The sequence below is a fragment of the Rosa rugosa genome, chromosome 6 (genome assembly GCF_958449725.1).
Source record: "Rosa rugosa chromosome 6, drRosRugo1.1, whole genome shotgun sequence".
In the NCBI taxonomy this organism is placed as follows: Eukaryota; Viridiplantae; Streptophyta; class Magnoliopsida; order Rosales; family Rosaceae; genus Rosa; species Rosa rugosa.
The window spans coordinates 40,278,086-40,292,024 of NC_084825.1; the positions used below are offsets into that span (position 1 = coordinate 40,278,086).

The following is a 13,939-nucleotide window of genomic DNA, read 5'->3' on the forward strand; positions in this document are numbered from 1 at the left end:
GCTTACTTTGTGGAGAAGAAATTGATGAGTGGTACTCTGGTTTCCCCTCACGAAAACGAGATTGGAGTTGCTTCTGAAACGCAGGAGGATGTGATTTAACACTTGCTTGCTTTCTTGAGTTTATTCGAAACAAATCAAAGAAGAGCTGAAGAGATGACATCAATCTATGTACATTGATTTAGAACGCCATAAGGGATACACAACTTTGGAATATTAAAAATCAGAATATTGGCTGGTAGGATTATTGGGGGATTTGGGGCTGTTTTCTTCATGCAGGCGACTCATTTTCATTCTTGGGGAACTTGGCACCAAATCTGTTCATCCGTGACAGATTTGGGGATTAATCATGCGTATGTGTGGGGGCTCTCGAGTTAAAAGACGTGCTAACTTTTAACTGTAACTGCTCGCCACCCAAAATACTATGTGACAAATCGGCCTCATTGAGTTTTACTTTCTCATAAATAGACGTTAAGTGTGGTCCTAACATGTGTCTTGTTCCGTCAGTTGAATGATGGATATGATATTTGTGCCTTTGTGAATACAGATATCGGAAGGAATATACATTTATGTATGAAATGATCTTTTGACAGATAGTTTGACATGCTATGACGTTACCTGCGAGATCGGAATCTAGACCTTTAATCAGATGAAGTTAGGGTTAAATGCTTAATTTGGATTCACAGTCTAGCTGTAAACACAGAGCATTTTCCTCTGCCTCGTTTAGGGATCATCCCATTTGGGGTTTAAAAAACACGAGTAGTGCTAACGACTTGTCCATGAAGGTGACAAGAAAATTTGGAAGTTTCATGAATGTTGCATCACTCATAAAATAGAAGGATGGTGCATTATTTCTTGATGAGGACAAGAAGCTTGGCCTACCTCTTTTTCTCAATCCAGTCTTTACTACTTACCAGCTACTCCTTTCTAAGAAGTCCTTTCTTATTAACCTTTTCCTCTTTCCAAGGCACCGATATGTTATTGTCTGGTTGGTTGGGATCGGAGCTTAAGAGTTAAAGAAGATGGTGTCGGTTCTGGATTGATGATTAAAGCAAATATGATTATTCACTGTAGTGTATTGGAGTAGTTGTGGAAATAAAATATCCTCTAATTTCATACCAACTCTACATAAACTCTTTAGTCTCTACCACAACCTAACAAACATTGCTAGCTCAGCATGTAAGCTTATGTCGGAAATAGTCTGAAGTTTTTGAGTTTCGTAATTGTCTAACATAGTATCAGAGCTAGAGTTTTGTGTGCAAGATGCTGGTTAACATGCTAATCTCCTACCTGTCACAGACGTTTATCATAACACTGGCCTACAGGTGTAGGATTTCTGCTAAGAGTCCCCAAAGTATTGATTATCAGTGAAAAGAAAATAGTGGACGGCAGATATTATCATCCTTGACAGAGCAACAAGATACAAGAATCCAAAAAGAAATTGATAAAAGAGACACAGTAAGGAAGCTTCATAGAAGCCAAACTCCAAGACAATATAAGCTATTCTCTCAATCTTGATAGAGGACGTTTAGCCCACCAATAAGAACTTTCCTGGAAACCGTTAATATTGGACTAAAAAAGAAAAATAATCCCAAAAAAGAAGAAAATAAATCAATGTCAGATGGTGACATTGACAATTTTTGGCCCTCCACATAAGTTGTTCCTTGATGTATCAACCGTCCATTTGATGTTCAAATTTCACTATCAGATGGTTTGGCATGTATTCCATGATTCCATGATGTGTGGATTCCATAAGAACTAAACAAATGGATGGCCAAGATTGAAAGAAAATCATGCCCAATTAGTGGCACTAAGTTTCACAAAGCAATGATCGATTATTCATATTGATCACTTAGCTTAGCTCTCTAGCTCTTAAACAAAGCAAAGAAACTGTCCAATGTCTATAAAGGCCTAGCTAAGCATTGTATATATATAGAGGACATTCTTATTGGTTCTTCAAGTCTTTCTGATATTGGTTGCTGTATATTGGTTGCTGTTTCATATTTTTTCCAGTATCAATATGGGGAGCAATGGAACAACTGAATACCAGGACTTGTTACCAGTGATGGCAGAGAAGCTGGATGTGGAGACCTTTGTGTCCGAGCTATGTGGAGGTTTTCGACTTCTGGCAGACCCCGAAAGCGGGCTGATCACCTCGGAGAGCCTGAAGAAGAATTCTGCGCTTCTCGGAATGGAGGGGATGAGCAAAGAGGATGCTGAGGGCATGGTTAGGGAAGGTGATCTTGATGGAGACGGCGTGCTGAATGAGACGGAGTTCTGTATTCTCATGGTGAGGCTGAGTCCAGGAATGATGGAAGATGCAGAGACTTGGCTTGAGAAAGCTCTTGAACAAGAGCTAAAGAAATCCTGATCATATGATGATCAACATGAGTCTTCATGATGATCAAAATGAGTCTTCGATGGTATGTAAAGGTCAATGTGTTTTTACAACTTGGTAAGGCTGTAAGCTACTGTTCAATAATGTTGTTAAAGTTGTTGATTGGAGAATTTGTTACCTCGCAGATGAGAACTTCCTCAGATAATGCCTTTTTTTAGTGACAAGAAAGAAGTAGTAATACATGATGATGGATCCCATTTGATACAATCAATGATAGAAGTCCTTGTGTCACATAGTAGAAAATAAGTTGTGATTCCATGGCAAGTATATAGGAGGAGCCATGTTGAACCTAAAGGGCTGCAGACATATTCCAAAAGCTAGGATTGTTTGCCACATATCATGGTTTTGTCCCATACATGATTTCATCGACTTAGAAAATAACCAGCTTTGATTCTAAATACATAAGCTTTGATTCTAAATACATAACCGGCTTTGATTCTAAATACAATAGCGAATAAAATGCCTCCATTCATACGTCCTTTATTGGTATGTAGACCTCCTCTCATATAAATTAAAAAATAAATAAACTTGTGTAAGCAAAACAAAACGTGTCTCTCCAACTCTTCTAGTTTTCCATGTTTTCTAACTTTTAGTCCTCAATTTCTTAAACCTCTCCAATGGTCGTGCACTTGTGCTGCATCAGGTATCTGGTTGAATGAAAAAGTTCCTCTTCAATTTGGTTGTATATATATGCAGACATGTATGGTAAATTTATCTGTTTTGTCCTTAATCAATCAGGTTCATACTAAATTTCTCCTCTACTAGGTAAATGGACTTCCATCAGTTTGTATCATTCCTCGATGACTTTCGACCACCAACAAGTCTACAAATTAATTAAACTCAACCCCATTGTTTCCCCTTTATATATATATATATATATATATATATATAGTCCGGTTCTGAAGAGAACGTCCGCACTTCGCTAAAGTGTGGACGTCGACGCAGTTGAGGAGTTCCAGGCTGCGACAGCGGAGCGCGGCTTGTAGGAGGGAGGCCGGAGGCATTCCGGACGGTTCTGGGCAGCGTTCGAGGTCGGAGGAGGTCGGGGTTGCAGGTTCTGGGCAGCAACCTGACCTGCAACTGCAGGTTTTCTACAGTAAGCTGCAACCCCGTCGCCGGCGACTCCACTAACTGCAGACCGCTCCGTCCGACCCCTGTCGTCCGTCCGCCAAGCCCCGCCTCTCCGTCAAACCCCGAGCCGAGCTTCAGAGGCGACGTCCGCACTTTAGCAACAGTGCGGACGTCCTCTTCAGAACATTTTCGTATATATATGTGTGTGTGTGTGTGTGTGTGTGTGTGTGTCCTTCGTTCCATCAATGAGCAACATCTAAATTGATCCAATTGAAAGAACAGTTTGTCAAATGGATTGTCAACGAAGAGGACGACTAATGTTGCTAGAGAATGGCACATGGTGTGGAGTTGTAAAAGTTCGAAGAATAGGAGGTCTAGCTAGAAAAATAATGGGCAAAATGGGAAGTTTAGTGGTACAAAGTATGGTGAGATCGAGGTCCAAATACCATTACATGAGGTTTGAATAGAACTACTGTAGCGAATATCTACAAATAAAACAGAATTTAAACATGTCCAAATTGATCCAAGAGCAAATGGTCCTCTCTCAAAACCTTGGTCATGTTTGGTTCGCGGAAAGGAAGCATCAGGAACCTTTCCTGCGTTTGGGATGCAAAAAGAAAGGAAATCGTTTCCTGAAGGAAGGGAAAATAAGAGGGAAAGTGGTTCCTTCCAAATCTCAAAGGAATCACTTTCCCCCCTTCTTTCCTTGTATTTATTACTCATAACATATTATTTTATTATATTACTAGCTCTTTAACATGTGCTCCGCACATGTCAATTCACTTTTAATTTTATTTTATTTTTTAAATTAAAAAAGTTACAACAATTTCTCTTATAATTTTAGGAAAGCTTCTCATTTTTTCATGAGACGTATTGCAATTTTTTTCAAATATAATATACTATATTGACTATTTTATCCTCATATAGAAATAATTTATTTATTAATATTTATATTATGTGAGGGCATATATGGTACTTCAAAAATTTAACCATTCACTCAAGAATTGGCTTAATTATATAAGATTTACAAACTTTTTAACAACTTTCCTTACGTTACCAAACATCGGAATAAAAAGTTGTTGGAAAATTTCATTTCTCTTCTCATGGAAAAGACAAAGGAATTATTTTCCTTTCCGTTAACCAAACGATGCCTAAAGGCAAGCACTTTCCCTTTAGTAGAAGGGTTGACATGAAGGGGCAAGTGCTTTTTTTTTTTTTTTTTGGAGTAAGTGAAAATTTTTATTCACACACGCTTACTTTCTTAATACACACCCATTACATTTTATGAAGTCCTATTTTACCCCTTTCATTTCTTCCTCACTCTCCCCCATTACAGCCCTAGCCTTCTCTCTTTCTCTCCGCCCTTGCTTATTATGTTTATGGCACGTTTACTTACTTTGAATGGAAAATAATCATGAATCGGAGACAAGTGGAATAGGAGAAGAAAGGAATCGGTATTGATTCCGGAGGAATGATTCCTAAACCCATCTCCCCCCTTCGTAATCGAATTCCTGAGTATTCAGGAATCGATTCCTGATAAGGAGGTGGGACCTACATCCATTCCGATTCCTTCATGTGTTAGTAAACGCAGGAATTGAAAAATCATTATTTGCAAAAAGGGAGGTTGGGAGCCCCTCTCTTTCTATTTATTTGGTTTGTTAGACCCGGTGAGCAAGAATGCCCATTGGATTTCTCTCCATCCTACAACAAGCCGCCTTCCTATCGTTGCATCCATTCTTGTCGTCTAGTTGATCAGAGATGAATATTTTTTTTCTTTTCTTTTTTCTTGAAGGGAAGAAGGGGTGAAATAGGATTTTAAATTTTCACAAAAAATTGGGGTGTGTGAAACAAATAGAGATGTGCAAATATAATTCTCAAATCGTGGCCGAGTGAGTTATCATTCTGGAGCTGAGAGTAACTTGGATATGGCCCCTCCCCAAAAGATGTTTTTCACAAATTGGGGTTCGAACCAGAGACCTATTACCAAGAAAATTCCTACAGCGTCCGCCCCACTTTCAGCCTAACATGCTTTTACTAGACCGACCCAATGGGGGCAAGTGTTTCACAACACCAAAATTCTGGTTTCTGCCATTTGCACATGGTGGAAGAACTGCTCAGAATGCAACTAGGTTTCCTCGTGTCACCCATTCTTGGAAGAGTATGATATGACCAATTAACTAATCTTCTGAGCAAAATACTAATTTGTGAGGTGGCCATAAAAGAAATTAAAGGAAAATACTAGCCAAACCATTATATATATTTATTTAAACAGTAGAGCTGAGGTACTAATGTGATAATACCGGCAAACTTAGAAATCAAAGGAATCCATTAGGCATATAATTAACATACATCGAGAAGAACCTCGAGTACTATCATAACATTCTCTTTCTACCTAAAGCTATTACTAAAACCACCAGAGTAACATCTTGAGCCCACTACTGCAACTGAATCAGTCCGGCTTCATGTTCTTGACCTTCGAATAGGGGAGCGACTGTAAGTAAAAGATGGATCAGGCAATGATATGGATGTGACCCAAAACAGCTCGAAAGCAAATTGAACAAAAGAGACGGTAAATCTGGATACCTACCTGCGGTATCTGCCATATTCCGGACTCACATTTCTTCCATAATCAGGACTCCTGCGCCTGTCATACACTGGACCATTGTACCTACCATAAGCTGGGCTGCGGGCACGACCATAATCAGGACTTGGACGCCTGCGATACACAGGACTTGGTGACCTCCTATAAGGACTATCCACATGCCTTCCATAACCGCCTCTTCTAGGACTATCATAACGTCGCTCACCTCTCTCATCATCATCTCTCAGAGCATACTCAACAGAAACCACTCGGTCTAGTATCTTGCTACAAGAATGATAAAACTTAGCTTCAGTTTGCCAGCCTTTTAGTCAAGAGGGTTAACCAAGTAAGAAAACTAACAAATTACTTACCTCAAGTGCGTAGCCTGAAGGGCTTTGGTAGCTTCTTCCTGAGTGTCAAACTGCACAAATGCAAAGTTCCGCCGAATTCTGACATTAAGAACCTTCCCATAGGGGTCAAAGTGTCTTTCAATATCCGAAACCCGGGTGCGAAGGGGATCAAAGTTGATGACAAACAAGGTTTTTGTGGGCCTCTGGTTTGCCACAGATTTAGACCCATCAAGATGATGACCACGTTCACGACCACGTTCACCCTGATGAGATTAAGTTGTTTTCGATTAGAACAGATAGAATGATGTTTAGAGAAGCTCAGTAAATTAAGAAAAAAGAACGAACAAACAGACAACAATCCAAATAAAGAACCTGAAAAAGACCATTGAAAAACAGAAAAGGAAAAAACATTATACCCTAGCCCATTCCACAGATAATCTGCGCCTGTCATAACCAAATGGCCTGTCATCAAGGTGATGGATAGCATCTTCAGCATCCCGATCATTATCAAGATACACAAAAGCAAAACCTGAAACAGAGGGGAGAAAAATCAGGAGCAGAAAAGTGCAAGAGAATCACTGGCATATAACCCACTTAGCAGAGACATCAGCCTCAAATATCTTTGCCCTGGCACAAACTAAAGTAAATACAACACCTGCTAGTGAGGGGCTGATGCACATAAGACTGTTGAGGCATTGCATGATGAACTAAATGATGATGGTTGCATAATAAATGTTTAAATCCAAAGGTTCAAGTCTGAGAAGTCATTGCTAAGCATGATTCGCCATTCAGAGAGCACGGTTTCAGTAATGGAAGACAAGGCATGACAGAAAGCAAAGTTCCCCCTATTATCAGTGATTGAAGGCATGTTCAATAATCTCCTAGAACAGTGGTGAACTGGTGAAAAGCATGGCATGACAAATGACTGATCCAACTATGACCATTCTTGTCAAATGGCAACTTTAAGCGATGATGGAGTGTGTGAGTGACGGATGAGCGAGTGAAGAAAATGCAGGATGTTGCTATCTGATTGATCCAACTATGACCATTCTTGTCAAATGGCAACTTTAAGCGATGGAGGAGTGGGTGAGTGACGGATGAGCGAGTGAAGAAAATGCAGGATGTTGCTATCTGAGAATGTAGTGGTACAGAACCAGGCAACCAGGAAGGTTTCCTTTCCAAATTAAAATTTTGGCAGTGATGTTGGCGAGCCCAGATAGAAGCTCAGTTCATTTTCCCTTAGTAAACAAGTTCCTGCGTCAAAAGAAACACTTAAAAAGCCAGAGATTTTCTCCAATGAAATTGAAACTCGTGGCCGCCACTTCCCTTTCATCCAGGAAAAGGGGCCATGGGATATACAAGCTACTTACTACAGTAGCCATATATCCATAGCCAGCCAACTGGAGTTTATACCAACACGCTTACTTTTAACAAACAAAAAAATCAAAAGATTTGGTACAATTGTTCCAGCTAGGAGCACTGGCAACTGAAATTAGCGCCCTTAGCAAACTGAAACAAGCTAAGCATTCATCTTTATAACTTGATTCAATATCAGGCCAATAAAAATGCAGGAATCAAAACCAAACCAAGCAGACTAGTCCTACCATAATGTAAATTTTCCCCAGAAATTTACACATAATAGAACAGTACTTTCATATCCCAGCTCAGAAAAAAAAAAAAAAAAAAAAAAATCAAATAATCAAGCCCAACCCAAAAAAGAACAGAACTTTTTACTGGACAGATAGAAATAAATCATACCAGTTTTCATGTCCACACGATCAACCTTCCCGAACTTGGAGAACAGCCGCTCCAAATCCGATTGCCGAGTATCGTTCTCAAAGTTGCCGACGAAAATCGCCCTCATTCTGGAGGCTACACGTTACCGCCAAAATTACAGAATACCCTACGAAACCCAAATTACAAATTACATAAAGAACCAGAAAAAACAATGGAACACAGAGTGCTGTGCTCAATTCTCAGGAAAATCGGAGGAAAGGAGACAACTTTGGGGTGGAAGCAGAGAGGAACAGTAATTAATTGATAGAAAAATTAAGATAATTCAGTAATACCTGAAAGGCCGAAACAGAGAGAGGAAGAGAAACCCTAGAATAGAGAAAGGTAAAGTTGGGGACTTTATATATCCAAACGAAGCCTAATTCGGCAGGGATAAACCTAATTGGGCTGTTAGGAGGACAGGGCTTTAGATATGAGAACCATTTGACCCACTAAAACTATGAGAGCCCGTCTAATGAGAATTAGTTGAGGATTTTTGTGTTTGATTCACTTTTCAATCATATTTCCACAAATCAACTGTTAGATATTTAGATATTTATGTGTAGATCATTCATGCAATCCTTCAACTAAATTGAAAATCGTTAAGGCATTCATAATAGTGATTTATCAATTATGAACATGAACGAATCATGTTTGATAGATTTGGTTCTTCCATTGTTTAGTCTAGTTTGGTACCTTAAAGATTATCAATCTTTTTAGAAGTGATCTACTCATGCATACATAAACATCTAACGGTTGATTTTCCGTAATGTAATTTAAAAGCGGGTCTCTTAAATCGTTGATTAGAAAGTCTTCAACTAGTCCTCATTATAGTGGTCCTCGTTAGAAGGACTCCCCTAAAACTATTAGTCAAATCAATTTTGTTTTTTTTTTTTTCCTTTTTTCTGCTAATCTTCAAACGATGAACAGATGATCAAGAATTTTGTAGTCGCCCGTTTTTGAATTAAAATTTCTTTTAAGAGCCCAAGACCTGTCATTCCGAGAGCTGTAATCCAAATCTCTTCAAATTTTGTCTAATTCTAAATACAAAATAATAAAAAATGTATAATGAGGGAATACTAACTTCCCAACAAAATGTTTGTCAACAAAGGTCATTTTACATTTTTGTTTTTAATTTTTCTTTAATTTAATCTAAATTGAAACGCATCACTTATGTTGGTTAAAGTGTTGTGTAATTGGATTTTATTGGTACATTACATCTTTGTTTACACTCCTTCAAAGAGACTTGTGAAGTTAACTTTTAACTATAGAATAAATAAAAGAGTTATGGCATTATGATTCTTCAAGTTCACTAACATATGTCTTTTTTTTTTTTCTTTTTTTTTTTACTAGAATAAGAGATTTCATTAATCCCATAACGGGTTTAGTTCGAATGTTATGGTTACCATCATAAGTGAGACTGTGAGAGAGACAATATGTCTACTAACAGACTTTTTTTTTAATTTTTTTTTTTATAAGAGTGTGTAAACAGACGTTGGGTATGATTACTTCAAAAATGATCACTGACTGGTTGGTATTTTATAATCCCAATCATTTTATAATTCCTCACCTTGCTATGAACAAACACAAGCAAAAGAACAATATCGACGTGCTAACTACCCCTAGGACCAAGCTAAATCGATCACAATCCACGCCCATGTCATTGACTAAAACAATTTCACTGTCTAGGGTTTCTTAATGGATAGAAAAGATAAACCCTAGTTTAAGGAGATAGTGGTGCAGGTATCAGATGAAGTACTTTCCTAGAACTTGGCTTTCCAATAAACAATTGCTATTTGCTAATGATATGATTAAACACACACGCGTTCTCCCAAGTCCCACCAGCTAAAGTGATGGTTTATCATCACACATGGTCGATCTTGACTCTTAACAGCCTAGCATCCCTCTGTCCCCAAACAATTTCACTGTCTAGGGTTTTGTTAATCTCCTGTCACCTGTTAGTGGGCACCAATGAAACTTTAACAATGATATGCATTTTTTTTACTAAACAACAACGACCTTTATAATTGAACTTATGATTTTTCATTTACGAATGTGAGACTTATGTTACTAGATTAAATGATTGTGGTCATATAATTTTATACATGTTTATCATACTTGTTTGTATTTATGAGAGAACTTTTTGTTGAGTTGTTAATGTCTTCACGATTGACTGTTGTGAATTTGGGAGCTTCCGAGCTGATCATGACCATAGTTTATCGACTGTATCAATTACTAAGAAAAGAAGATGAACTATGTACGTTTAGGAGGCGGTGATGGAAAATTGAACATCTTTGCCATGCATTGCAATCAATATAAAGTTGTTCGGACAATCACAAGAGGCAAACTAGCTTGAATTATCACGGTGAGCATAAACCTAAAAGACTTTTTGTTAATATTATTGACATGTTTACTCAGAATGTTATGATGGCATGTTTTAAGCATATAATCAAAGGGAAATGATGGAAAAGGTCACATTAGAGTGTGAAATGATAAAAATGTCACATAGTTTCTCACTTGATAAAAAAGTCCACTATAAATTATTAGTAATATTAATTTAGTCCTTATTAATAATGAGATAATGTTAAAAAAGGTCAATTTTTAATTTGTCTGATGTCCATTCTGCCCTTAAACCCAAATACACGTTTATAACTCTACGTTCAAAAATTTTAGGTCTCAAATCTTTTCTCCATTTGATCAGAAATCCCAAAACAGAGACCCGATTAGAAACCCGGTAGAAGATGAAGATGAGCGTAGTCGAGGCTATCTGCAACAAGTACGACCGATACGACATCGATAAGAAGAAGGACTCTAACGTCTCCGGCGACTATGTCTTCGCTCGCCTCGATCTACTCCACCGTCGAGTCCGACATTGAAGCTGTTCTTCAGGTTCAGTCTCTTTCTCGAGAGATTCTCTAATTTGATCTCTGTTTGGTTTCTGGAAAAGCTTGTGAAGTTGAAACGTGATAATGTAATATCTGGACATAGGTGAATGAAATTGACTAGAATTTTAGTTATTATTTGGTCCTATTTTTCAAATTGAGACTGAAATTTGAGTAATTTTGAGTAGCGACAGAGAGAAATGAGGAGCGAAAAGGTTCCCAATCCTAACTACCACCTCTCTCAAGATCTAATGCTTTCTTTGATTCAGTTTTTGCTTTATTCTGTTTGCGAAATGAAATTTTTGGATTGCTGTGTTTTTTTTGTCTGGTTTTGCTTAATTGTTCGTCTTAGATGTGTTTAGCTCAGGTTCTTGATTCTCAAATCATGAAGAATTTGATTTATAGGTTTTCTTTGATTGTAACCCTAACTTCAATTCTGAAATTTCATCTAAGAGCAGGAGACTCCGCTTCGAGCTGCTGTTAATTATGGCGAAGGTAGTATAGTAATAACTCTTTTCTTAAACTATTTCTAATGATTTCTGCTTTTCAATGTGCAATTTTGGTCAATGATTCATTAGGTTCAGTTTGTTCAATTTGTTGTTACAGTTGTGTTCTTAGCTCAGATAGTTGATTTTTGGTCATACTGTGCTTGATTCATAGTTTGGACTTCGTTTTTTATTGCTTTACTTCTCATCAAGCTTCAGATAGATCTATGAGTTTGTGAAGTTTATAGTCTCTGTTCAGATCTGGTAGTTAGCTCACTAGGAATTGCTGGCTTTAGTAGCCAGCTTTTGAATAGTAGATGTACTCTGGGAGGTTTTGATTGTTATAAAAAGTGATTGATGAGTTCATGTGATCTGATCTGATTGCAGCTTCCGAGTGTTGAGATTAATCCACAATTCATAACATTTACGCATGTTACTATGGAGTCCAATAAGTACACATGTGTTCGGGAAACAATGCCGTAGAATAGTATTGTGATTATTGATATGAGTGTGCCGAATCAACGCCGACTCTGCACTTATGAATCCAAACTCCTAAATCCTTGCTTTGAAAGGTAGGTTTTAACTTATGACTTCGTATTGACATTGATAACTGGTCATGCTTAGCCTTTTGGTATTGATCTTAATATGCTTCTGCTTCAACTTGTTGGACCTCGGTTTACTTAATTATGAGTGCATGACTTGTAGTTGTAATTCAACTTTCTATTACAAGTGTTACATTTAGTGGAACCATCAGCAACTATTATATGCAGTTTAAGTGTTAGCATTATTTAAATTTCTGGTTTGTTCTTGCATCTAATCATTTTACATCAAATGAGTTTTGATGCGGTCAGTAGAATATACACACAGTAATTTACAAATTACAATGTTTTACATTGCCATTGTCTTTGATAAGGAATGCACCTGAAGTGCTTCGAAGTTTTATTTTCTCTAGTTGGAGTATGTTTCGGATTTCCATATTGTTTTAGTTTTCTTGAGCTAGCTAGTCCTATTAGAACAAGCAATCGACTTGGTTCAAATGTGTACAAAATCATTTAAAAACCCCATTACTAGTGGCAGCAGGAAACTCATATTCGAAACAAAATTTAAGGTCGAAAAAATGTGAATTGCAGTAACCAATTGCCTATGCATGCTTGTAAGTTTTAGATAGATTATGCAATGTACCTCTTGCATTATGTTAGCTTTGTCTTTAATGATGCTAGTGATAAGTTATGCCTCAACCAGTTCATACATTACTGCATAGTCACGTGATAGAAGTGTTGTTCCAATTATCAAATGATGATGATGATCTTGATATATTCTCAAGTCTGATGCATGCTGCTTATTCTTTTTCAGGGATCCACTGAATGTCAAAATATTCCTCAAAATGCATAGGTCTGATTATGCTAAAAGATGGCTGAAGGAAATGCAAAAGATTGATAAGGACCACACCTTAACTCAACTTGAAACAGCATGGCAAAATCTGGCTGTGGTAATTCATGAATTTTGTTCTCCCTTTATAGTTCTCTTACAGAGAAGTTATAGTCCATACTTCTAATTACACTTTCATTGTATTCAGGGTGGTTCTAAGTTACAGGAGGCATATCTCATCTTCCAAGATTTCTCTGAGAAGTCTCAGGTTACAAGCTTGATTTTGAATGGAAAGGGAAACACTGCTTCTTGAACCATGGAACAAGGCAAGTCTCATTAATTAGTTGTAGCTTAGTTAGAGATTTTGAAATGTCTACAGGTAGTAGTCAATTTGGACAAATGTAATATAATTTGCACTATACATAAGTACATGATTACAGTCTTATGGCTGAACTCAATCTGATTGGATAGATACACACTAGTATGTTGATTTGTGAGTTCAAATATTGCTGTGTGCATTATTATGGATTTAGTAATGCTCCAAATATATGAACATCCTGCTTTTCAACTAGAAAATGGCACTTAATATGCACATGTTTTCAATATTTGAGTAATATGGAGTCATTTTGTGTTTCTCACAGGATGCAGAGGATCCAGAAACTCTAGCCAACCTGGTCGTATGCTATCTTCACCTTGGAAAACCACCTTCTCGTTTTGTCAGGTAAAGTTTGTTGGTAGTCATAATTATGGGGAATATCTTCACTCGGGGTATTATAATTCAGGTGTTAGCTACTGTATAACATAATAGTTAATGATTCTACTCACTGCTTTTCAGCCAATCAAGACTTGCACATCCAGACCACGTCCTCGTCAAAGGTGCCTCAGCTGTAGAAGAGAGCTTTGACAGAGCTCTTCAATCAGTTGCTTGAAATCTGAGAGATTGATTTCAGATGAGCTAATTAATGCTATTGTATACTCCTCACACCTTTTGTGACGGCTCTTCTTTTGATTTTGTAAGCTAAGAAATTAAGAAT

At 37.5% G+C, this 13,939-nt stretch overlaps 2 protein-coding genes and 1 pseudogene across 3 annotated transcripts; 2 read left to right on the forward strand and 1 right to left on the reverse strand.

Annotated features, from left to right (window-relative positions):
- The first annotated feature begins 1,793 nt into the window (after window positions 1-1,793).
- Window positions 1,794-2,606, forward strand: LOC133718328 (calcium-binding protein KIC). Its single transcript, XM_062145151.1, has 2 exons — window positions 1,794-2,420; window positions 2,521-2,606. The coding sequence occupies exon 1, from the start codon at window positions 2,018-2,020 to the stop codon at window positions 2,366-2,368; it is 351 nt and encodes a 116-aa protein (XP_062001135.1). The 5' UTR covers window positions 1,794-2,017; the 3' UTR covers window positions 2,369-2,420; window positions 2,521-2,606.
- Window positions 2,607-5,691: 3,085 nt separating this feature from the next.
- On the reverse strand, window positions 5,692-8,622 carry LOC133717107 (serine/arginine-rich splicing factor RS31-like). 2 transcript variants are annotated; one of them, XM_062143758.1, is made up of 6 exons: window positions 8,467-8,622; window positions 8,156-8,300; window positions 6,814-6,926; window positions 6,419-6,660; window positions 6,054-6,332; window positions 5,692-5,957 (listed from the first exon to the last, which is right to left on the reverse strand). In XM_062143758.1, the coding sequence occupies exons 2-6, from the start codon at window positions 8,259-8,261 to the stop codon at window positions 5,927-5,929; spliced, it is 771 nt and encodes a 256-aa protein (XP_061999742.1). In that variant the 5' UTR covers window positions 8,262-8,300; window positions 8,467-8,622; the 3' UTR covers window positions 5,692-5,926. The 2 variants fall into 2 exon arrangements, with proteins under 2 accessions (XP_061999742.1, XP_061999743.1); XM_062143759.1 differs by lacking the exon at window positions 8,467-8,622 and adding an exon at window positions 7,053-7,651 and having other exon boundaries at window positions 8,156-8,294.
- A 2,234-nt stretch (window positions 8,623-10,856) lies between these two features.
- LOC133713464 (coatomer subunit epsilon-1-like) lies at window positions 10,857-13,914 on the forward strand (annotated as a pseudogene).
- The last annotated feature ends 25 nt before the right edge of the window (window positions 13,915-13,939 follow it).

Coding starts and splice junctions, on each gene's coding strand:
- LOC133717107 (XM_062143758.1), bottom strand. CDS start 8,261: ATGAGGGCGATTTTCGTCGGCAACTTTGAGAACGATACTCGGCAATCG. Junction 6,333..6,418: donor CTTCAGGCTACGCACTTGAG/GTAAGTAATTTG, acceptor TCATTCTTGTAG/CAAGATACTAGACCGAGTGG. Junction 5,958..6,053: donor GAATATGGCAGATACCGCAG/GTAGGTATCCAG, acceptor TTTTACTTACAG/TCGCTCCCCTATTCGAAGGT.
- LOC133718328 (XM_062145151.1), top strand. CDS start 2,018: ATGGGGAGCAATGGAACAACTGAATACCAGGACTTGTTACCAGTGATG.